Source organism: Myotis lucifugus, unplaced genomic scaffold (genome assembly GCF_000147115.1).
Source record: "Myotis lucifugus unplaced genomic scaffold, Myoluc2.0 scaffold_2, whole genome shotgun sequence".
Lineage (NCBI taxonomy): Eukaryota > Metazoa > Chordata > Mammalia > Chiroptera > Vespertilionidae > Myotis > Myotis lucifugus.
Genome location: NW_005871050.1, coordinates 4070526 through 4095136, shown reverse-complemented (window position 1 = coordinate 4095136; position 24611 = coordinate 4070526). Strand labels below are relative to the sequence as shown.

The 24611-nt window shown below is 38.8% G+C and overlaps 1 protein-coding gene across 4 annotated transcripts in view; it reads right to left on the bottom strand.

Annotated features, from left to right (window-relative positions):
- Positions 1-3040: 3040 nt before the first annotated feature.
- The window catches only part of MAP7D3 (MAP7 domain containing 3), a 34316-nt gene continuing 12745 nt past the window's right edge, over positions 3041-24611 (bottom strand). For 2 of the 4 annotated variants that reach the window (XM_023757640.1, XM_023757652.1), the window contains exons 7-18: positions 21685-21810; positions 16851-17506; positions 16192-16295; positions 15715-15923; positions 14425-14557; positions 11986-12121; positions 10946-11050; positions 9932-9985; positions 8196-8301; positions 6423-6615; positions 5245-5504; positions 3041-4661 (exon numbers count right to left, since the gene is read on the bottom strand). In XM_023757640.1, coding sequence (XP_023613408.1) covers positions 5249-5504; positions 6423-6615; positions 8196-8301; positions 9932-9985; positions 10946-11050; positions 11986-12121; positions 14425-14557; positions 15715-15923; positions 16192-16295; positions 16851-17506; positions 21685-21810 — 2078 coding nt within the window. In that variant the 3' untranslated portion in view covers positions 3041-4661; positions 5245-5248. The remainder of the gene's footprint in view (positions 4662-5244; positions 5505-6422; positions 6616-8195; positions 8302-9931; positions 9986-10945; positions 11051-11985; positions 12122-14424; positions 14558-15714; positions 15924-16191; positions 16296-16850; positions 17507-21684; positions 21811-24611) is intronic. The other 2 variants (XM_023757645.1, XM_023757662.1) reach the window with 2 other exon arrangements.

Below are 24611 nucleotides of genomic sequence, written 5' to 3'. Positions count from 1 at the left end.
ATGCCAAACTGAATTTAATTAATACCAGCCCTTGAATGTACTCAGCAGCAGGGCTTTTCTAATTGGGTTTTACTCTTTGTCTTTTAAAGTACAAGCAGCTTTTGACCTATGTCCAATGCTCTTGGCATTTTATTAAAAGAACCACTAAAAACACTATATATAATTTGATTATTCTCTTTTGTTTTGCTTCATAAATGCTTAAGAATGTCTTTTGAAGACAGTTCCTACCTCATTAGCTAGTCAAGATCCTGTGATGATCAACCTATTCCAAATAATGTTTTTTGAGAGAGAAAAAAAACTTGAAAACAAAAAGTATGTACATCTTGGGCCTTGGCTATTGAGGAGAAAAGAAAAAGAATTGAGAATTAAGTGTTCCTGACATGGGCATGTTAGAAGAGTACTATAAAAGTTTGAAATATTCAAAAAGTTCTAGCTAGCCTTGGCTGGTGTGGCTCAGTTGGCTGGGCATTATCCTGTGTGCCAGGAGGTTGCTGGTTTGATTCCTGGTCAGAGCAGATGCCCATGTTGTGGGCTAAATTCCCAGTAGGGGGTGTGCAAGAGGCAGCCAATCGATGTTGTACTCTCACATTGATGTTTCTATCACTTTTCCCCTCTCCCTTCCTCTCTCTCTAAAAAAATAAACTATTATTTTAAAAAATTAAAAAAAAAATTAGAAGTGCTAGCTAGTATTTAGGTATCTCTCCTGATACTCTTTGCTATTCACTTTTTATGGAAATAATTCAGTAAAACACTCAAAACTTTTTAGTATTTTTTAGTGGTGTTTTTCCAGATAAATTCTAGGGGTAAATATTTCCAGCCACAAGTATGTAATTCTGTAACTGTGGAATACCTGTATGCTTTGTTTAGTATATCTTCCATGGAGATATCAATGAATATACTACTCCATCTGTGAACATTTTAAATGTTGAAATAAAAAAAATAAGAAATGTGCAAAAAATGAACATATCTACTTGTTAACAGAGTCGGTTGTAGAGCCCAACTTCTGGGGTTCAAATCCTGGCCACCCTGCTGTTTTAAAGTTATGAGCCCTTTGGCCAGTTACTTAACCTATCTGAGCTTTTTTCCTCACCTGTAAAATGAGACTTAGAATTCCTACCTTGCAGAATTACATGCAGATTTCATAATGCAAGTGCTCAGCAGGGTGACTGATAACCAGTATAAGCACTCAATAAACTTTAAGCATTTATTTTATCTCCATCACCAGAGATAGTTTATTAACTACCATGCAAGCCACAGGACACTGTTCTCACTCCCCAAGCAATATGGGTGTTGGCTTTATAATCAGACAGACTTAGGATTGATCAGCTCTGCCTTCCTGGTTGAGTGTACCAATATCCACAAACCTCAGTGTCATCCCAGGTAAAAATGAATAACCACACCTTATAGGACTGTTGTAAGGGTTTGAAGTGATGCCTATAAAGTACCTGGCATATAGGATGTGCAAACTTTAGTTTTTATAACACTAGAGGCCCCATGCATGAAATTCGGGCAAGAGTAAGCCTTCCTTCCCCTGGCTGCTGGCACTGGCTTCCCTCTGGCACCCGGGACCTGGGCTTCCCTTGCAGCCCCGGCTTCGTCCAGGACGTCTGGTCTAATTAGCATATTACGCTTTTATTATTATAGATAGTTGAGGAAATTATTAAACACTGGAATTGGACTGGTGGGAAGACCAAGGACAAAATAGCCTTTCTGGGGCCTGCTTCAACAAACCAGACCTAGGGGTGGGGGGCACTGAAAGTGACACAGGGAATTGACCTGATAAAATGTGACAGTATGCCTCTAGGCTTTTGCTTCTTGACACTTGCTACTGTTTTATTAGTCCCAAACCTCCAGCTGTTGCCAAAATGAGTTAGTGACTGTTCAGCATGAGAATGAAAGGGTCTACAGATATTGTACTGCAGCCCCCCTCTCTGCCAGATTAAAGGGGTCAGACGGGCCATAACATACACAATCACCTGGCCATAACTTATGCACACACACAGGTGCCTTGGCTAAGATTCAGGTCTTCAGATCCCGTTCTAGTGTCCCTTACCGCACTTTGTGGTTGCCAGGGATTAGAGGGAGCCTTTAAAAGGCTTTACAGTGTTCATGACATAGGTGGAAGAAATGTGGTCATCCTCAGAATCCACAGGGGAGAGGACACCAAGATAATATCCAGAGAGAAAGGGAAACTGGAGGCAACCAATGTGTCCCCTAACATGTTCAAGGGCACCAGCCCAGGGCAGGAGGGGGAATCTAGATCATGTCCATCACTTCACAGCTGTAAGCAAGGTGATGTGACTGCATTTCATATTGTGTGCACACCAGGGGATATCCTAATTCAACAGCTCCAACAGAAAGACCAACAGAATGGAATGCCAAGTGGGGAATGGCTGCTACCATTCTCATAAGCACCAGACCGCAAAGACTGAGGATAAACAGGACCTTACCTTACAGAATACAATAGCTAGTGGAGTAGAACATGTTTCAAGATTGCAAACAACCTTTATAGGCAGATCAGAACACTGGTCTCACCACGCATAGTAAGTGATGTCATGGAGAGATGGGTATATAACAGTATAATCACTGCCTGAGCACACTCACAAGGACTAGGAGGAATGGGGAATGACTGTGTAAAGGGTCTAGGGTTTCTTTGTAGGGTGATGAAAATGTTCTGGAACTAGATGGTGGTGATGGCTGCACAACACTGAAAGTACTAAATGCCACTAAATAGTGACTTATGTGAATTTCACCATAGTAAAAAGAAAGGTACTTTAATCACTGGCTTCAAGTATAGAGTAACACAGGAAAGAGTAACAAGCATTGGAATAGGTTCAGGAAGACCAGTGTTTTGAAATTCACATCTTGATGTCCCACAAGGGGAACTCTGCCAAATCCCTGATTAGCTGGAGAGAAGCATCAGAGGATTTGCTTACTGAACTTGTTGGTTGCCTGTGCTCATGGCTTGGTTAACAGCTGGTGTCACCTCTATACTTCCACCAGTACATTTTGTGTTATTATAATGAGAAGAAAACTTGACTTTATCTGCAAAGTTTATTTCACAGAGCACACATTTATATGGAGGTATAACAGAGTGTTTCAATATGTAACATTCGTGCGGAAAAATATCAGAAATATTGTTAGGATGATTGCCTCCTATATAAAAGAACTAGCATGTGAAAATAGTTTTAAAATCTAAGGCATCAAGCTCTAATCTGTAACAAAAGATATAGTACTCTGAATAGCAAAGAACTAAGAAACAAGAAAGAATAATTACTTCCTTTTACTAATCCAAGACTGGTGACTACAAAGAAACATGGGCCTATTTCAAACTATTTGTGATAAGCCAGAAAACTCACTAGCATTAGGACAACTAAATTGCATTCAAGTTTTAGTCAATAGTTTTTTGTTGTTTCTTTTTTAATCCTCACCTGAGGATATTTTTTCCATTGCTTGAGAGAGGGAGGGAGAGATTGAGAAACATTGATGTGAGAGAGATACATCAACTGGTTGCTTCCTGCAGGTGCCCCGACCAGGGATGGGGTGCCAACTTGCAACCCAGGCATATGCCCTTGACCGGGAATCGAATCTGCGACCCCTCCGGTGCTCGGGCTGATGCCCTAACCACTGAGCACCGGCCAGGGCAAGTTTTAGTCAATACTTTTAATCAGGACTCAATGCATTTCAGCAAATATACATCCTGTGTGTGTGCATGCATGTGTGCCTTTCTATCACAAGGACTAAAGAATAACACTGCTCCTGTACTCACTTGCAGCCACTGGTTAGAGAAAGGCAAGCAAATTTTGGTTCCATATCCCAAGTCTGGGTGTATACTGAAGGGCAGGACTGGAGGGTATAAACAAAAAAAGATTATATACACAGTAAACATTTAGAGGAATTAAACATATCCCACCAGACAACAGCCAAATACTGCTTTATGTACACAATAAAAATAATACATGCTTTTGTAGATAAACCCTACTATGTACTCCAAAAGGAAATACTGATAAGAGAACAAAATATCCGAATTGTTCCAAGATCAGACCTTCTAGGACTCCTAGCATTTGGGGGCATCACTGCTTGTGTACTTAGCTGGCAAGGTTAAAAATAGACATATATAATGATAACATATGTTTTACTCTATTTTGCAACCTTTGGTATTGGTATATTAAAAATAATCCAACATAGCTCTTGTGAGCAATCTTGAGTCCTTCACATAACCTATTATGTTCTCTACAAGATCAAACAGGAGTTTTTGTTAAACAGAACAAACATTATTTTAAGATTTCCAACATGTACTGAGAGAATATTATTCTTTCAGTAGAGATTCTTTTAGAAATATGAGTTACTAGTTTATAAACACAGCTTCAATGCACACTCAAACACGTGTTGGCAGGAAAATACAATGAGATACAATGGAAATTTTTACAGGAAAACAACAACTTTTTACTAAGAACCCTTTCTTGTGGATTTCAAGATGACATAAGTGAGCGAGCATCTTCTGAGACTTGTTAAAATGACTTTTTGTTGTTTTCCCTTTTGTTAGTTATTTTCTTTGCTTGGTTCAAGTCGGAGGTGGAGTAATTTGGGGAGATGGGCCTAGAAGTTGAAACCCAGAGTGAAGGATAAATTCTCTTCTAGGCTGCATGAGGTTTACATGTCTGACCAGAGGGAAAAAGAAAAGAAAGAAAATTAGTAGAGAAGGTGCTGGTCTCACAGCAATTGGGCCCTGGCCTTTCTTCCTTCAGGGTGGGTCTGGTACCCTCAGCGGCCCCTTTGGAGTTGCTGACACACTGGTACTCTTATAAATGCTCTCAACATCCCCAACCCCCAAACAAGCCCATGCTGCCTCTCAACTTCAAAGAGAGCTTCTCAAGGAAAGAAAAACGAAGGTCTTTTGGTTTTGGAAACACAGGTTGAGAGGCAAATTCCACAGCCCTCATAAACACTCTGCCCTAAATGATCATCTGTAAAAGAGCCGGTGTGAAAAGAACCTACTTTGCATTATCTGGCAGGAAATGCAGGACATTAAATTAGAATCAAGTCATTTAATTTACTCTAAAAACTAACTCGATGGAAGAGTCTTCGGCATCAATGTAACTTTTAGATCCACCACTGTCTTCTCCCTCACCTCCCAAGTTACATGGTGCCAAAGTGGCCCTGCAACAGCAGGAAGCAGGATTGCTCAAGGTCAATGGTCTTGGAAACAAAATGAAGATGGGATAAAAAAAAAAAAAGCCTTACCTGATCAAGCAGAATCAGATTTTTCTATTTTTGCCTGGGGACTTTGGTGGAATGTTGTGGAACCTTTCAGATGGTGTTTTTGGCTATCAGGAAGGTTACTAGAAATGAGTGGATCGATCTTGCGAGTGCTATCTAGTATCTGGTCACACAGACATTCCTGTGACACTGAATGTAAACTTTCGGATGGTACCATGGTGTTGCTGGTTTCAACTATCTTTTCAGTTTTTGTTACTTGATTGGTCATTCTTTTGATGGACAGCCTGGAAAGAGATGTTTTGGTTAGAATCTTGATTATCCCCAAGCCAGAGCTTCATCCTGAAAGCAACTTTATATTTTAATAAACTTTTAAGAAATACCTTGGAAGTAAATGAACTTTCAGAATGATAAAATGGGAGGGCTGGAAGGGGCCCTGGAGATCGCAGAACATTCTGGTTTTCAAATTGTGTCCTTCAAAGTCCTAGGTTCCATGGGCATGCTAATGGAGCAGTTAAGTGTGAAGGCTGCAGGAACCCTGTCCCTACTTCAAGATGATCCAGGACATGGCCAGTAAGGTGAAGTGAGGACTAACATGGGTTTTGTAGCTCCAGTGCTCTTTCCAAACCATCACTTTGTCTCTTAGCAGAATGTTTCCATGGGCCTTGTAGGTTAATGTCTTCCAAGTAATCGCCCAAAGATCCTTCCTTTCTAGACTCTGTTCCCACTCTTCCGACCTAATCTGTGACCCTCAGTTTCCCCATATGTAAAATGAGGTCATTAATATCAAACTCAGAAGTGAAATGATAATTAAAATAGGTTATGTAAAATAACTGGCATACAGCAGTCATTGAATCAATGACCCCTTCCCTGATTTTATGAGACAACATTAACCAGTGTGAACAAATCACAGTTTGGAGTCAGATGTATCTGAGTGTGAATTTGGGCTCTGCCCTGGAACAGTGGGATGTTGGGCAAATAAGACCCATAATCTCTCCATGCCTCAGTTTCCTGATCTGTAAAGACGGGAATGCTAACACTACCTAACAAGACTGCTGTGCGGATTAGTTTGTTTCTGTAAGACAAGTGCTTAAAATAGCACTTGGTACAAGTTAAGAGCTCAGTCAATAATCTCATGTATCATTCTAAGAATGTCAATCATAATAACACCAAGTTTATTCTGAAAAGCTCGCTGAGTGACTAACCTGATACTCTTGGCCTGAGCCAAAGGGTCTTTCACTTTTTGTCTGACGTTTTTTATGTCATTTTTTAAAGATGCTCTTGTCTTTGTACAGACTTTGTCAGAACTGACTTCTAAAGACAGCAGTCTGGGGGTGCTCTTCACATTTCTAGAACTTTTCTTGAGTTTTATGGATGAATTCATGCCATTTGTAAAGGCTAGAAAAAAAAGGAATAAGATTAAAACTAGAGCTTCAACAACAAAGACAAGAACAAAGGCTGTGATGTTGATAGGCTGGGGGAAGGACCGACCATGTCTGATGGCAGGAAGAATCATGGGAGTACGCTGGAGAGGCAGGCCCAGCAGCCACCAAACTACTCTACTTTTCTCAAACATGGTCCAGGCTGCTGCCCAGCACACCTGCCAGCACTGCCCTTAGAGCACAAAGGGGCCACCTTTAAGGAACTTGCCCTTTCTCCTTTGGCAAGAAATAATGCCAGGCCAGAGGATAGGACTTAACCATGCTTCTTACCCCTCCTTCTGATTACCCACCTACCCAATTCTGCCTCCACCTTTTATTTCAGTCTCACTTCCAATGCCACCTCCTACCCTTTCCAATGCCCTAAGGCAGACCCTATACCTACCTTGCTCCTACTGCTATGTTCTCATGCATTTTGCCAAACTTCTTTTAATGCAACCAGCTTGTGGCAGAATCATTATTTGCTCATATGTCTGCCTCCCATCAGCTATGGTTCCTCAAGGCTAAGGGCCCTGCTCTTCATCTCTGTATCCCTGTACCTAGTAGAGGGCCTGACTTCTGGGAAAAAGGGTGGACAAACAGTGTTTTCTCAGATGCCAATTACTGTTGCCATAAAGTGGTTCCTACTCATAAGGGAAGCAATAATACATTTTAGAGGGCACTCATAATCATGACATGATTTTAATTTTTCGCAATGACTTAGAAAGTAGTATTCCACCTGTGGTCAATCATAGATGCCGGAGGAGGCCCTGAGCTATGAAATGTTAGTAAAACTCATATTCAGCTGAGAAAGAGCTGCCATCTACAGTCTTTTAGCACAACCTATAAAATAACAACAGACACTGCAGCAGGAGCTAATATTTATTGAGAATTTACTATGTGTCAGGCACTAGTCTCTTAGCATTACACGGATTATCTCATTGTAATCTCATGCTCACCCTAGAAGGACAATAGCTTCTCCTTTTTCAGACAGGAAAACTGAGCACACAGAGAGATTAAGTAACTTGCCCTTAGCCAAACAGCTCAGAAGCAGAGCAGTCTTGGATGAACCAATGCAATTTACCTCTTAAATAGTGACTAACAAAACTCAAAAGGTGCCCAGCGGTGCGGCTCAGTGGTTGAGCGGCCACCCATGAACAAGGAGGTCATGCCCGGGTTGTGGGCTTGATACCCAGCAGGGGACGTGCAGGATACAGCCAATTGATGTTTCTCTTTCATCCATGTTTCTCTCTCTCTCTCCCTCTTCCTTCCCCCCCCCTCTAAAATCAATAAAAACATATACAAAAACAACAACAACAACTGCCCAACCATTGTGGCTCAGTGATTGAGCGTCAACCTATGAACCAGGAGGTCACAGTTTGATTCCTGGTCAGGGCACATGGCTGGGTTGTGTGCTTGATCCCCAGTGTGAGGTATGCAGGAGGCAGCTGATCAATGATTCTCTCTCATCATTGATGCTTCTATCACTCTTTCCTTCTCCCTTCCTCTCTGAAATCAATAAAAATACTAAAAAAATAACAACTCAAAAGGCAACCAAACCTGATGGATGCAAGTCATCAGAAGAATGTAAATCATCACTTTCTGGCTCATCCTCATCATCTGCCTCATGCTCCTCGTATGTGTCACTGCTGGATGTTTGTGCATCCTATGATGAAAAAAGAAAATTATGGTTATATCTAAATATCCAATCATCCTGACATAGTTATTTCAAAGAAGACAGATTTCAAGGCTGGATTGATGGTTAATTTTCATCATTTCAAAGTAAAGATTTAAAAAATCTAAACTCTTTGGTCCCGAGAATCTACAGGAAATAGGACAGATGGCCCTAGTTTTGTCTTTAAGTTAGGGGAGGACACTCAAGAATGAAAGACTTCCTTGAGTGAGAGCCAACAGCCAAGAGCTCTGGGTTAGCATGCGGTCTCATCCTGCTCTGAGTCCGAACTAAGCCAAGGTGGGGGCAACTGGGGAGTAGCTAAAAAAAGTTCTTGGCTGCTGCTGGAGGTAAAATTCTCAGACAAATGGGCTAAATGATCTTTGAGATGGTGACCCCCAGAACTTTTCAGAAATGATATTTCTATTCTAAGCTTTCATAATTATATCAACTGGTCAGTTGACAAAACATTACTTTTATAGCACAGAGGGTAAACAGTATAGAATCTGGAAGGAAAAGGCCTTGAATGCATGTGATCCATCAAAAAGGACACTGAGGTAGGCAAATACTTGAGAGAGACCCCCAAAGCATTAATCATACAGGAAGAAACTGTTAAATTTGAGTTCGTTCAAATTAACTTCTGTCGATCACAGGACATTATGAGAGTGCGAAGTAAACTACACCATGGGGGCTGATATCTGCAATACATTATATTCAAAGGGCTCATAACTAAAGTCAGTAAAAAACTCTTACAATAAAAAGGCAGGCAACTCAATAAAAACACGGGCAAAGAACTTGAAAAGGCACTTCTTCCATACACCAAAGAGTCTCAGGTTAGATTCCTGATTAGGGCGGGTACGGGGAGCAGTGGATCAATGTTTATCTCTCATCTCTCTCTCTCTCTCTCTCTCTCTCTCTCTCTCTCTCTCTCTCTCTCTCCCCTCCTCTCTCTCAATATCAATAAAAAAAGGCACTTCACAAAACCAAATATCCAAATGGCCAATAAGCATATGTAAACCCATTAGTCATCAAAAAATATTGATAAATTCAACAATGTAAAAATGAAGACATTAAGAAAAGACAGCCATAAAGTGGGAGAAGTTATCTGTAATACATATAACCAGGAAAGAAGTAGAATCTAGAACATTTACAGAACTATAAATTAGTAAGAAAAAGACAAATTAGCCCAAAAGTTCTGGGCAAAAGACCTAAATAAGCATTTTCACACAAGAAAAAAAAACCATGGAAGATAACTAAAGATCTAAGAAATATGCTCAATTGTTTTAATATCAAGAAAAATGCAATGTGATGCTTTATTTCATTACCACCAAAATGGCAAAACTTAAAAAGAATGTGAGCTCTACCAATGTGGCGCATTGAGCATCAACCTATGAACCAGGAGTTCATGGTTCGATTCCCGCTCAGGGAACATGCCTGGGTTGCAGGCTCAATCCCCAGTAGGGGGCATGCAGGAGGCAGACGATCAATGATTCTTCCTCATCATTGATGTTTCTATCTCTCTCCATCTCCCTTCCTCTCTCATAAATCAATAAAAAAAACATTAAAAAAAGAATGTAAAGCAGCAGGAATTTGTATATACTGCCAGTAGGAGCATGGAGACTACCTTTGAGGTGTCCGAATCTGTCTTTCTTGTCCGCTTCATAATTTCCTCAATTCTCTATTTAAAGGAAAATAAAATTTCAAACATGAAAACAGATTAAATGCAAAACAGTGGTGATTACTCCCATTTTCCAGAAGTGGATACCATCAGTGACTGCTCCAAAGCCACACACGTAACCAACACAAGACATTGGGTGGCAGTTGATTCCTTCCTCCAGTCCTGGTCTCAGTGGCCTTGAGTGGTGATAACTGTACTTGTTTTGGTAACACAGAAATCCAAATGATTCCTCACTCCTAATTTTGCAGACTTTGAAATGCATTACTTAGACTAAGCACATACTACTGCAAACCAATCAGAACTTTTAAACACAATTGTAATATGAACAGACCCTGACTGAGGCCGATGTTAATGACAAGAATGTACCCCAAAGATGCGACACTGTCAGAGCTTTTGTTACTAGAAAGAGAACACACATAGGAGAGCTAATAATTTTTTCCCTGTATACACTTCTTTCCCTGTAAGTGAGGAGAGATGCAGCTCTCTGGCCTCCTCAAGGTGATGGATCTGACAGAGGCTTGCAACACCTCAGCCAGGACTGGAGCCCTTCCTTGCTCCCAGATGAGGCACATGAGTTACACAAAATGAGCTCCTGCTATACAAAAAGCCTGCACCTTGGCCTCTCAGAGACCTGCACTTTCTAGCCCAGGTAGAAGAAAACCTTATTTCCACCAACCCATACCATGACCTGAATAATTTTGTTTAAAGGAGCTTTGTTCCCAGAGGTTTGCTGTAATGGCCACCACTGGTCAATGAGGGATGGGTGTGGTCAATAAAAGGAGACCCTTGTAGGTAGGAGAGGTCAGATCCTTGGCTAAGGAAGAAAAGAGTAGAATGGAAAAACAATGATTTTCATATCATGTGCCCAACATTGTTTTCTAAACAAAGAATCCAACCCTCAAAACAAAGACAGAGAGAGAGAGAGAGGGAGGGAGAGAGAGAGAGAGAGAGAGAGATTACCTTTTTTCTTTCTAATCTTTCTTGTAAATTCTGCAACATAATTTTTTCCTGCTCCTTCTTGAATTTGTCGGCCTCCTCCTTAGCTTTTATTTCGGCGTCCCCTTTCTAGGAAAGTTATATAAAAATGTTTCACCTCAATATATCTGAATTACACCAGAAAACACTAGTTTAAAAAGTTAAATGTTATCCAGCTAAAATAACGTAATCTTTTGATTGAGAGTACCTATAACATATATGGAATGGCTGTTTTTAAAGCATTAGCTAAAATGTACAAAACTAGGCTATTATCTTGAAGATTTAGAAGACATGTGTTACTCCCCTCCAGGACCTCAGGGCTATCATTAGTAGTGGTTATTAAACCACTATAGTTTCAAAGTATGTAACTGTGCAGCTATTAACATTAACACAGCAACAGGAATCATGTCTTACATTTCTCAAAAGCAGTAAGAGGATTCTTAAAGCTACCTTCTCCAGGAATGCAAATGCATATAATCATTTATGTGACATCTAACTGATTTTGATGAATGATACACTAAAAGTGGAATGTAAAATAGGTTATTGAAACTGAGCTGAGTTTGGGGAATTATTTACCTGGTAATTTGAATTTACATGGGTGAGGCATTCTTATTGGTAAATTTGAGGACTTTAAACTTTTAGAGGTATTCATAATTTTTATCTTTTCTGTTGGGGGGATGTGAAGTGCAATTGTGAGTGTCACCACAGAATGCAGGATTGGGAAAATTCACATAGGACGTTTAATCTGTGTGAGTGGTTTGGATTCCTGAAACCAAGCTGCAATATTGTTTATGTAGACAAACTAAAGGACTGTTAATCTTTAATTTGCTGCTTTCTGCTTTTGTTAAACATTCTTGGATTTTGCCAAGGGTGGCTGAGAATGACTTATAGCGATGTGGGATGTTAGCTAGACTGTAATGTAAAAATGCAGCCAGAGAAGGTGGCATCCTTGGAGAAGCAGGTTTTTGCTTTGGGTTTCATCTGAATTTTATAACCTAGTTCTCATCCCCTGATAAAGTGCAGACCTGTAATAACACTCGCTGGCTTTCTCGAGGCTGACGTCCTTTTTTCTTTTTTACTGCCTTTTGTTGCTGTCCATGGTCAAATTTGGAGAATCTTTCTTGGCCTTCAAATACTTTCTTCGTCACATCTTTCTCTTTCCTGATGACACAAATATTTAAATAACTCTTAGTATTTATCTTGGTCTCTAACATACACGGCTTGCGGTAGGTACACTTTACATTTATAACAGATTCACTACATTTTGTGTGTTGTTACTCCACAAGATATGCACAATTTCAACCTTTTAAAATGGAGAAAACTAGCCTTTGGGAGTAGAACTATCAAGTGACAGGCTACTTTGCATCTTAAAACATGAAGAGGGGGAAAGAAGGGAGAATATCACTTCTTATACATGGGACTCTCCACTTATACATGCTCATACCCAATATCACATGGAGATGTGATTGGGATAATTTAGAGGAAGGTCTGGTGGTGCCTAGAGGAAGAAAACCCAATCAACAAAGACCAGTACTGAGTGCTTTTAAAATGCTAAATCAGCCTTGGCAAGTTTGGCTAAATTGGTTGGGCATCATCTGTGTACTAAAACGTTGCCTGTTTGGATTCCAAGTCAGGACATATGCCCAGATTTGAGGCTAGATCCCCAGTAGGGCACGTGCAAGAGACAGCCAATCAATGTTTTACTCTCACATCCATGTTTCTCTCTCTTTCTTCCTCTCCCTCTCTCTCTAAAAAAAAAAAATCAATTAAAAATCTTTAAAAAGCCCTGGCCAGTTTGGCTCAGTGAATAGAGCATCGGTCTGCGGACTGAAAGGTCCAGAGTTCAATTCCATTCAAGGGCATGTACCTCGGTTGCAGACTCGATCCCTGGCCCCTGGTTGGGGCACATGCGGGAGGCAACCAATTGGTGTATCTTTCTCATATCAAAGTTTATCTCTCTCTGTCTCTTCCCCTTCCTTCCACTCTCTCTAAAAATCAATGTAAAAGATATCTTCTGGTAAAGATTAACAAAAAAAAATATTTTAAAAAACTAAATCGGGCCCTAGCTGGTTTGGCTCAGTGCATAGAGCACCGGCCTGCGGACTGAAGGGTCCCGGGTTCGATTCTGGTCAAGGGCACATGCCTGGGTTGCTGGTTGATCCCCAGTGAGGGATGTGCAGGAGGCAGCCGATCAATGATTCTCTCTCACCACTGATGTTTCTATCTCTCTCTCCCTTTCCTTTCCTCTCTGAAATATATATGTATGTATATGTATATATATGTATATATATACATATATTGGCCTCGCCAGTGTGTTTCAGTGGTTGAGCGTCGACCTATGAACCAGGTCACAGTTTGATTCCCAGACAGGGCACATGCCCGGATTGCAGGCTTGATCCCTAGTAGGATGTGTGCAAGAAGCAGCTGGTGAGTGATTCTCTCATCATTGATGTTTCTATCTCTCCCTTTCTTCTTCTCCCTTACTCTCTAAAATCAATAAAAAATTTTTAAAAAGCTAAATCAGCTTTGTTTACATGAGGGAATGAATAATAGTCTTCAAATTATAGTTTTTTGCTATTCACAATATCCTCTTCTCCTTTCTCCCAAAGCCATGTACAAAATATGGAAAGTATGTGATTGTATTAAAAAACACTTAATACATAAAACCAATCAGGCAGTGACATTTCAGGGCCCCAACTGGAATGTCCTTAAGATGGAGGATCAAGAAACCTTTCGATCAAATTAGAATGCACACAACTTACATGAGATCTACTGATCACAGGAAATCCTTCCAGCAATGACTAATGAAATTGAGATGTCCCAAAAGTCACTGGAAAGCACCCTTAATAAAACACAAAAAAAGTATACTTTCTAGGTTTACAAATTCTAAAGTTGCAAGACCTCTGAAAAAAGATAGGGGCTGACACAAATGGATGCCAACAGAAACTGCTGAGATCTGGGATCTTGACATGAATTTTAGTCTCTCTTTTTAAAAAAATGTATTTTATTGATTTAGAAAGGAAGGGAGAGGGAGTGAGAGATAGAAACACCAATAATGAGAGAGAATCCTTGATCAGCTGCCTCCTGCAAGTCCCACACTGGGTATTGAACCCGAAACCTGGGCATGTACCCTGACCAGGAATTGAACTGTGACCTCCAGGTTATAGGTTGCCGCTCAACCACTGAGCAATGCTGGCCGGATGAGTTTTGGTCTCTTTATGCATCTCCATAGCACACCTTCAAGGTTCATGATACATGAAGGCGAAAGAGGCCTATACCATTCATCTACACATCAGTGTCCTCTCTCTGCTTGACATGCTTCCCACAGTCATTTCTGATTCATGTTGAAGAAAAAGTCAATCACTCTTTGAGAATTTATAATACATCTAACTTGATAAGTTTTGACTTTCAAACTTTAGGCCCAGGCAAGATTTATAGCACAGAAAGGATGATATTGTACCTACCTTTGCTCCATTTGTTTTTGTAGTTTTTCTTCTTTTTCTTTGTGTTCACGAGCAAGGCGTCGTTTCGCTGACAAAATTTTTGTTGCCTCCTCAGCATTCATAATCCCTTGTGTGCTTTTATTACCAGACTCTACTTAAATTAACATGTGAAACAGTTAGTTTAGGGAACTTACTGACTCTCATTCCAATAAAGAGATGCACGACAACCAATAATATAAAAAATGAACAATATGTATATAGTCTAAAATGTATAAAAAGCAATCTATAAGTGACTATAGAACAGATTTTGTTCAAAATCTCACTCCCCCAATAACAGAAATAGCATTTTGTTTCTTTTTAACAACTACTTGTTCCAAAATGAAATAATGAGCTGCTCCCTCCTACTTTGGTTTAGCTGTTTTGAGGTAACTTACTTAATTGATCCTATGGAAAAAGGATTTATCCTTAATATAGATGTACACAAGATTATATTCAATCTAAATAAAGTATATAAATATTAAATACTTGACTAAACAAAAATATATCCAGCATACATTTTAAAATTTGTTCATCATTTTTACTAAATAATTACTGTGAAGCTAACCATTGATACTAGTGTGTTATGATAGTTGGTTGATCATAAACTGGCTAACTGTAGATAACCAAAGAAACCAAGACTATCAATAACAAAACGGCTACATGAAGGCATATGATAATATTTTAGTCCATGTGACTAATTTCTTCATTTCAAATAAACATATGAAAATGAGGGTCATAAGACATCTAGCACAAATAATTTATAATGAAAAGTTTATTCCTGTTCTAAATAATTCACTGTGGAATTCCTTCATAAAGCAAAATTCGCCAGTATATTTAAAAGTAAGCAATATCCTTGAATATTAAGAACACATGTGACAGGTAAAAATACCAATTTGGTACTTTCAGGAACCCAACTACATCCCAGACACCTTATGGCCTATGCACAGCAACTGACCTACAGCTTCTAATAGAAACCCATTCAGCCATTCATAGAACCATCCACTACCAGAGCTGGAAGGGACTGCAGGGATTACCTAGAAATACACTCATCCAAGAAGTACTTTTAACATGAGTTCTAAAAATAGATTTTCCAAAACAACTAAAGGGTGGGTAAAGTAGCTCTCACAAGGAAAAGTAAGCAGTGTGCCAGTGATTGGCAAAAATTCTCTATCTAAAAGAAAGCTCGCTCCTTAAATTTCTCTGAATTGGAAAATAAAATAGAGCTGACCATTCCCATACCTGCCAAAATATAAACTCAGTGAAGGAACTTACCGTCATAGGTCATATGCTTTTGGTTCATGGCCTCAGAGCTTTTAGTGGTTTTTTTAGAAGACCGTTTTTTTTTCCTTCTGATCGTACCTAATACCTTTTGTGTATGTTGGGTATGCTTAACAGGAATTATTTTACAGGGAACAGAAGATTGTTCTGATTGTTTTGACACAACCGGTGAAACTGATGGTGGGCAATTCTTTTGGATTTGCCTAATGAGAAAAATCAATAGTTAATGGGGGGAAGTCTGATATGATTTTGTAATTAACATGTGCCAATTAATTCTTAGTGTACTATTTCATAAAATATATTATGAAATCATGTGATTTTATAATAGATGAAGGTAAGACCTTTGTCTATTAAAGGTTTTTCTAAATATTTATATTACCATGTATACTACATTATTTCAATTATGAAATACTGATGTAAAATTTATCCTGGTAAAACACATATCAGGAACAGTTGCAAATAGCTACTTACTTAACATTTATAGGAGAGGGTGAACCCCATACGCTTGCAGAAGATGGCCATTTAGACAATGGTGTATGTGTCGATGTGCGCTTCTTGTTTACAAGGTTTGATTTCTGAACAGATCAATACAATCAGATAAGAAATTATTAGCAATAACTTTCTTCAGCTGGCTTTTCTTTTTAAGATAAAAATATTCTCAATAATACACAATGTTAGCTCCATAAATGCCTAATTTTCCTTACATGCATAAGAATTAGCTATAGAGATAAGTTCTTCCAGAATAACAATTCATATTACACAATTCAAGGCCATAGAAATAATTAATTTAAAAGAAATATTTTACTTCAAAACCCAATTCTATTTCTAAATCCTAATTAAAAGTTTACAATATTTCTCAAAAAATTTTTCTTCAGAGTTTAGAAGCATAGTTCATATAAACTCATACATCTTTCCCCTTTTACTAAAAACTAGTATTTCAGCTTTGGGATATATTGGTACAATGAATATCAGAATTTTAAATCATTAAACAAAGTTATCCTATTTTATTAATTTTATTGCTGAATGTTATAAATAAGTTGTTTTTATTGGGAAAACTGACCTATCAAATAATCTATACAATTAAATAAACAGATTTTTAATAGATTAGTCAGTAAAGGTACTTGACAAACCTGTGGAGTGTCTCTCACGTTCATCTCAGGGCATGACTTGGACTCGGGGGATGCTTCCACATTGGCCTTAGGGGGCACTTCCATGCTCTCTTCGAGGACGGTTTCTAAGCTTTCCTCAGGAATCATTTCCATGTTCACCTTGTAGAACATTTCCATGCGTGCCTCGGATGTTTCTAAGCTCACCTCTGGGGATGAGTCCAAGCTCACCTCAGAAGACGAGTCCATGCTCACCTCAGGAGATGGATCCACGCTCATGAGGGACATGTCCTCGCTTCCCTCAGGTGATGTTTCCAACCTCTCAAGAAGTGGTTTCTCATTCATCTTGGGGAATGCTCCCATGCTCACTCCAGGGGCTGCTTCCATGCTCACCTTGAATGGCGCTTCCACACTCACCTCAGGGTGCACTTCCCCACTTGCCTCAGAAGCCACTTCCACACTCACCTCCGGGGCTGCTTCCATACTCCTCTTGGGGGCTGCTTCCACACTCACCTCGGCGGGTGTTTCCAGGCTCACCCTGAGGAATGTTTCTACTTTCTCCTGGAAGGGTACTGCCACTGTTGACTTGCAAAGTACCATGGTATTCTTCAATTCATCACTGCTATGGCTAAGCAAGGGCATGTTTGTAGACCGTACTACAGGGCTGTGGATGTCTGTGGCTGAATGAGAGAAAATGAAATTCCAGTTAGAAATATGACAAGACAGAAATGTACCATGAAACAGTATAAGAACAGGAAAAGAAAAGAGAGAGACTGTTTATTAGGAAATGAGAAGGATTACACATAACACAGAAGTGTTTAGTGAAATTAATCACAGGACAAAAGCATGGCAAAATTGGTAAACTTCATAAGCACCACCACCAATAGAATCACCGTGAAAGCAATAATCTGCTACAGATAAATATAAGATGCTTCTCCAAAGTTGATGTTTGCAAGAGCCATTTCCATTTTAATCACACTATAATTCAGAATGATTTTCATAGAAAATTATAAGATTTTCAACACTTTTTAAAAGTAATCTAAACAATTTCACCAGGGCCAGAGAACTAACTGTTTCAGGTGATTATGTAAGACTTACATGATTGTTTTAGAATAGAATGAAAAAAAGAGCATTTTTTCTCTTCCATATTAAAAATTGTACATTTGCAACAACATGGATGGATCCTGAGTATCATGCTAAGCGAAAAAAGTCAGACAGAAAAGAACAAGAACCATATGCTTTCACTTACATGTGGGATATAAAACAAAATGCAACAAATGAACAAACACACAAACGAAAAAACTCATTGACACGGACAACAGTATGGTGGTTACTAGAGGGGAAGGGAAGTTGAAGAGGGTAAAGAGGGTCAAATATATGGTGACCGAAGGAGACTAAACTTTGGGTGGTCAGTGCACAATGCAAGTACAGATGATGTTTTAATAGAATTGTATATTTGAAACTTATTAACCAATGTCACTCCAATAAATTTAATTTTTAAAAACTGTAATAATATGTTAATCAGAATGGGCTGGACCTCCAAGGTCTCTTCCAGTTTGTTTTCTTTTCCCCTTTTTTGTTTATCTTTTTTTTCTCTTCCAGTTTTAACAATCTAAATATTTTTTGCCTAATAAATGGACAAAAATGATAATACTTGTTACCAATTTTGGGAATGGGGCCACTTCATAAACTGCTGGTGGGAGTATGGCTTTGCATATGTTCCATGAAGGGCATTTTGGCAATAATATATCAAAAGCCATTTTTAAAAGTACACATTCTTTGTCCCAGCAAGTTCACTTCTAGGTTTATCCTTAGGAAAAAAATCAAATAAGTGAAAATGCATTTACAAGATTCTTCTTTTTTTTTAAATATATTTTATTGATTTTTTTACAGAGAGGAAGGGAGAGGGATAGAGAGTTAGAAACATTGATGAGAGAGAAACATCAATCAGCTGCCTCCTGCACACCCCCTACTGGGGATGTGCCCGCAACCAAGGTACATGCCCTTGACCGGAATCGAACCTGGGACCCTTGAGTCCGCAGGTCGACGCTCTATCCACTGAGCCAAACCGGTTAGGGCTACAAGATTATTTATAATAGCATTTGTTGTAATGCTGAAACTACTTAAAATATAATCCAAATATTCAACAGGAAATTTGGACTATACTAAGACAGTCATTAATAGCAATAATATTCTATTTTTGGACATAGAAACAACATATATTGAATTTAAACAAAAACAAGTTATGCCCTGGACGGTGTGGCTCAGTTGGTTGGAACATCGTCCTGTGGACCAAAGGGTTGCAGGTTCTATTCCTGGATAGGGTACATGCCCAGGTTGTGGGTGCATACGGGAGGTGACTGATTGATGTTTTTCTCTCCCCTTCTCCCTTCCTCTCTCTCTCTCAAAAAAATAAAGCAGGTTATGATCCCATTTTGTGGGGGAAAAAAACAAACACAAAGAAAAATATGCAGTAAACATTTTTAAAAAGATATTTGATGGTGGCTTTCTTAAGACATGATAAATTTGTCACATTATCTTTAAATATGGGCAGAAAATTTTAATGTGATCTTATGCTATATAATAAAAGCCTAATATGACCAGTCGCTATGACGCATACTGACCACCAGGGGGCAGATGTTCAACACAGGAGCTGCCCCCAGCCTGCAGGCCGCAGGCCAGCCAAGGTGGGTGCCAGCGGGGGCCCCCAATCGCCCCGCCAGTTGCCCCGCAGAGGGAGGCGACTGGCAGCAATAGTGGGGGGCAGGGCCAGTGAGCGGGCGGCACCAGGCCAGCCAAGGCGGGTGCCAGTGGGGGCCCCCAATCGCCTCGCCAGTCACCTCAAAGATCAGCCCTGACCGCCAGCCAGGCCTAGGGACCCTACCCGTGCACGAATTTTGTGCACTGGGCCTCTAGTCAAATAATAAAAATAGAACAAATTATCGAAGATTAACTCAGTCCCTCACTTTTGGTAAAGAAAGCATTAATTTTTTAAAAAATTGATTTTTAGAGAGAGAGAGAGAAATCGATTGGTTGCCTCCCATATATGCCCTGACCAGGGATTGAACCCACAACCTGGGTATATGTGCCCTGACCAGAATCGAACCTCTCACCTTTTGGTGTACTGGAGGATGTCCCAACCAAGAGAGCCACCTGGCCAGGCAGGGCTGGTGAAGCAAGCATTTTATTTACATATCCACATGCGCCAACAGTTTGTGTTACATAACATATAGTAAGTATAATAACTTAATTTCTATTAGCTACAGAAATTTAAGACAAAATGTAGAATTTTTCTGATGGGAGTAATATATTAAACAATGTGGCTCAGTGGTTGAGCGTGGACCTATGAACTAGGAGGTTGTGGTTCGATTCCAGATCAGGGCACGTGCTCGGGTTGGGCAGGAGGCACGGATGACTGGTTATACTTTCTCATCATTGATGTTTCTACCGCTCTCTCCTTTTCCCTTCCTCTCTAAAATCAATAGAATTATTTTAAAAAATGAAATTAGAAATAGCTTACAACAGATTGAAGGGAGAATGGCAGAAAATAATCTGACAGACGTATAAATACATAAACAAAGTCAGGAATTCGAAACTAAAGAAGTAAATATGCAATACTAGAAAGTGAGAGCATTTTGATTTATTTTACGAATCAAATGAATATTGACTGAAAAATATCAAAGGGGTGGGATATATTCTGGAAATTTAAAAATGGAGAAAAAGGAGAAAACAAATGATGGGAACAATGTGTTAGAGCTCTCCATTACTGAGGATGTCTAACTACCCACAGGCATGTCTAACACTATATGTGACCTATAAATGAGAAAATTCCCATAACCCTGAAGACTTACTTTAGTAACAATCTTTATGTTCTTAGTTAAAAGCCAAAGAGCAGCTCAATATTATTATTTCATATTTTAGGAATAAAAGGAAGGTAGAGTAGGAAACTTCCTACCTTCATGTTAAGTTTTTCTATACTACCACTTCTAGGAATATATCCCAAGAAAACAGAAACACCAATCACCCCTATGTTCATAGCAGCACAATTTACCATAGCTAAGATTTGGAAACAGCCTAAATGTCCATCAGTAGATGGATGGATTAAAAAACTGTGATACATCTACACAATGGAATACTATGCTGCTGTAAAAAAGAAGGAATTCTTACCATTTGCAACAGCATGGATGGAACTGGAGAGCACTTATGCTAAGTAAAATAAGTCAGTCAGTGAAAGATAAATACCATATGATCTCACTCATTTATGGAATACAAAGAACATTATAAACTGTTGAACAAAAATAGATGGAGGCAAAGAAGCATCGAACAGACTGTCAAACTACAGGGGGAAGATAGGGGAGGGTTGGGGGGGTAAGAGATCAACCGAAGGACTTGTATGCATGCATATAAACACAACCAATAGATGCAAGACACTGGGAGGGGGGTGAGGGCAAGTGCCAAGGGATAGGGGAGGCTGGGGGGAGGTCAGTGGGGAAAAAAAGGAAACATATGTACTACTATTTGTAATACCTTAAACAATAAAAAAATAAAATAAAATCCAGTACTTTTTATAGTATTGTGACACATTTAAGCAAGGTCAAGAAAACCAGAGAGCTTTGTAATTTATTCACCAACAAAATTACCTATCTCATCCTATAAATTACCTATTATCCAGATAACTACTCTACAATGCTAGAAGTCATAAAATAAATAGGCAATATAAACTGTTGGGTAAAATCACTCATTTGGAAACTACTGATTCAAATTATTTTCATGCCTTATTGCAACAAATTAAGTGATAAAACCTACTCTTTAAGTGCAAATATTAACACTTTCCAGCTTTCTACCCTATGCCTGTTACCTGGAGTATCTTTTCCAGGGATTGATAATGAAGCAGCACTTTTGCTCCTGGCTAGTGATGCTTTTGTTGGGGCGATCAGGCGCATGATTAAATCATTCTCCCAAAGATTGGTGTACAGTTGCTGAACTAAATGATGAGAACAAATAAAAAGGATTCAATTTGAAGCCTCACAAACAAATGCCAAGCAAAAAAGAACAATGTGAACTGCTGCAAACAACTTTTTTAGCCAAAAAGTAGAGGCAATGAGAACACATACATCAGAGTGAAACACTCCACCTGACCAGACTGCACTGTTAGGGAAGAGAGTACCTGAATAAAGGTATCTAGGCAACGTATTTAACAGAATGCCAATGAAGGAATCTAGGCAATGTATTTAACAGAATCCAACAGATGGAGTCTTTATGGAGAAACTCACATATGGAGAAAAATGTTGTACACGACAAAACAACTCTGCTAACAATCATACTACTCAAGTCCATTGCCAAAAGCTCCAAGGTATTAACAGAATTATTCTGCAATAAATTTTTATTTTCATAAGGATCGCTGTGACAATGGCATTTGACCTGAATCAATGAAGTGAAGAGTGTTCAGTAAGTGAATGGTTCGGTATGAAACAAAAAGCAACAATCATGTTGGACAGGAAAAAGTTAGAGGGAAAAGTATGAGAAAGAAACTACTTTAAATAAAGAAGTATTTCAGTAATAATTGTGATATCTTGCACGCAATAATCAGTGGGGAAAACATTCACAAAGGAAGGACGTGGGATAACAGAACAAAGCTTTGAGGTTCAAAATATGGCTGGTAATTTAGAACTTCTAAATGCAAATTGATGAAATGCTTAAAGAAAATCAAGTTCTCCAGTACAAAAGTATCTCTTCCAACATCTGACATCTACTTTGTCAGCTTCATTAAAGACCTCTTGCTCAGATAATGGCAGTATTATGCATTTCATTTAAAGACAGGTTCTCCTAGCTTCAGCCAAATGAACATGGCACCAAAGTACATTTTTCAGTTAAAGAAGGGAAATTTTGACTTCTACTTTTAGGAATGACTTTGCAAGCAACTGAATATTGCCACAAATATATCTCTTTTAAACCACTATTTAAGATTGGTACTTAGAAATAACTACCTACCTGATTTTCTTTCTACTTGTTCAGCTTCTGTAGGGTAATGTAGTTTGCTATATTTTTTATTTAAAGACTAGAGGCCTGGTGCACGAAATTCATGCCCTGGGGGCGGGGGGTCTGCATCCCCTTGCAGTCCGGGAGCCCTTGGCAGACATCCCTCTCACAGTCTGGGAGCCCTCACACCTTACTGCCTGCCTGCACACTGCTCCTTATCACCCACTGCTCCTTATCACCGGCTTGCTGCTCCTTCGTGCTGCCTTGGAGGCCAGGAGAGGCTAGTGTCACCACCTCTGCACTTGCCAGCCGTGAGCCCAGCTTCTGGTGGAGCAGCGCTCCCCCTGTGGGAGCATACTGACCACCAGGGGGCAGCTCCTGCGTTAAGCGTCTGCTCCCTGGCGGTCAGTGCGCATCATAGCGACCAGTCATTCTGCCATAACAGTCGCTGGGCTTTTATTAAATTTCAAATATGATGTAGAGATTCTACATCCCAAAACTTAAGAGTTTACTCTTTAAGTAAGTTACCTAAAATGAAATAAAATTCTTTAGAAGATAGTAAAATTTAAGAGGGTAAATATCTCATACTACCTGACCACATCAAAGTTCCCAAATTAGGAATATACAACCTTTAATTTTGGACATAATCCATAACATCTATTACTAAAGTAACTTATACTTCAGTTATATCTAGTATTTTTAAACAAAAATGATCATTAATATAGATGTACGATTTTAGCAACCCAAACCATTCATAGGGAAAATAATCTATTTTGTGTAGACACTTTTCCATTTCACTTGAAGTATTCTGGTTCAGAATATTTAGCAATGTCTGTTTAATAATTTCTCTTTGGGGGACCTTCCAATTAAAGTACATATTGACAATATAGCATAATTTGAAAGTTCTTGAATAGATAATATAATTGAACATTATGAATCAAAGAGGTGTAATTGATTCATTCAGGTAATTAAATCACACGTCCTTTATCATCATACTGCAAAAAATGACAAAATAATATAAATAATTATTATTTAGCAGCAATGAGCAGAAGAAAAATAAACTATTTGAATCAGCCAAGATTTAAAACAGGGCTATTTAAAATATTACAGGCTACCTTATGAACTTCATTTGAATTTGAAATGTTCATCTCTCCAAATTGAAGAGGTTTCACTTAAATTTGAAGGGATTTTATTAATGTAAGCCACTGCCAATATTGATTTTGTTTTCCCTAGAATCATTTTACAATATTCATCATTTCAGGGTGTGCAATATACTGAACCTTTAAACAAGTTATTTCACAAATTATCTTCCACACATACCTTCTTGCATTAAAAACTGATAAAAACCATTTAAAATTTACTTGGAATTGCTCCTTTAGTGCAATTTAACTAATTATTAACTTCAAAATCATCACCTGTCCAATCTCTTTTCATGTCTCATTAATATGGCAAGTAGACAAATCAATGAAAGCATATTAGTGTTTGCTCAGTATACTGAAAATGTAATAAATATCTCTGGAGGAAATCTTTGCTAATTCCTCAAAGCAATTAGACAGTGAAACATAGTCAGTGCTTATGAAACAAGATACATTAAAATAAAAGTACATAAACATGCCATTGCAATGGATGTTATCTAATTTTGTGAAAGAACTGAGTTAGTGAAAAGTAAATTAAATTTATTATATGACCAGCAAGGTGCTACAAAAAAATCTTCCCACATTAATTTATGAATGGACCTGGGCTAAAATAAAAGTGCTTTGGGAAAGCATACTGAGGGTAACAGTGGTAAGAGGATCAACTTTTGTT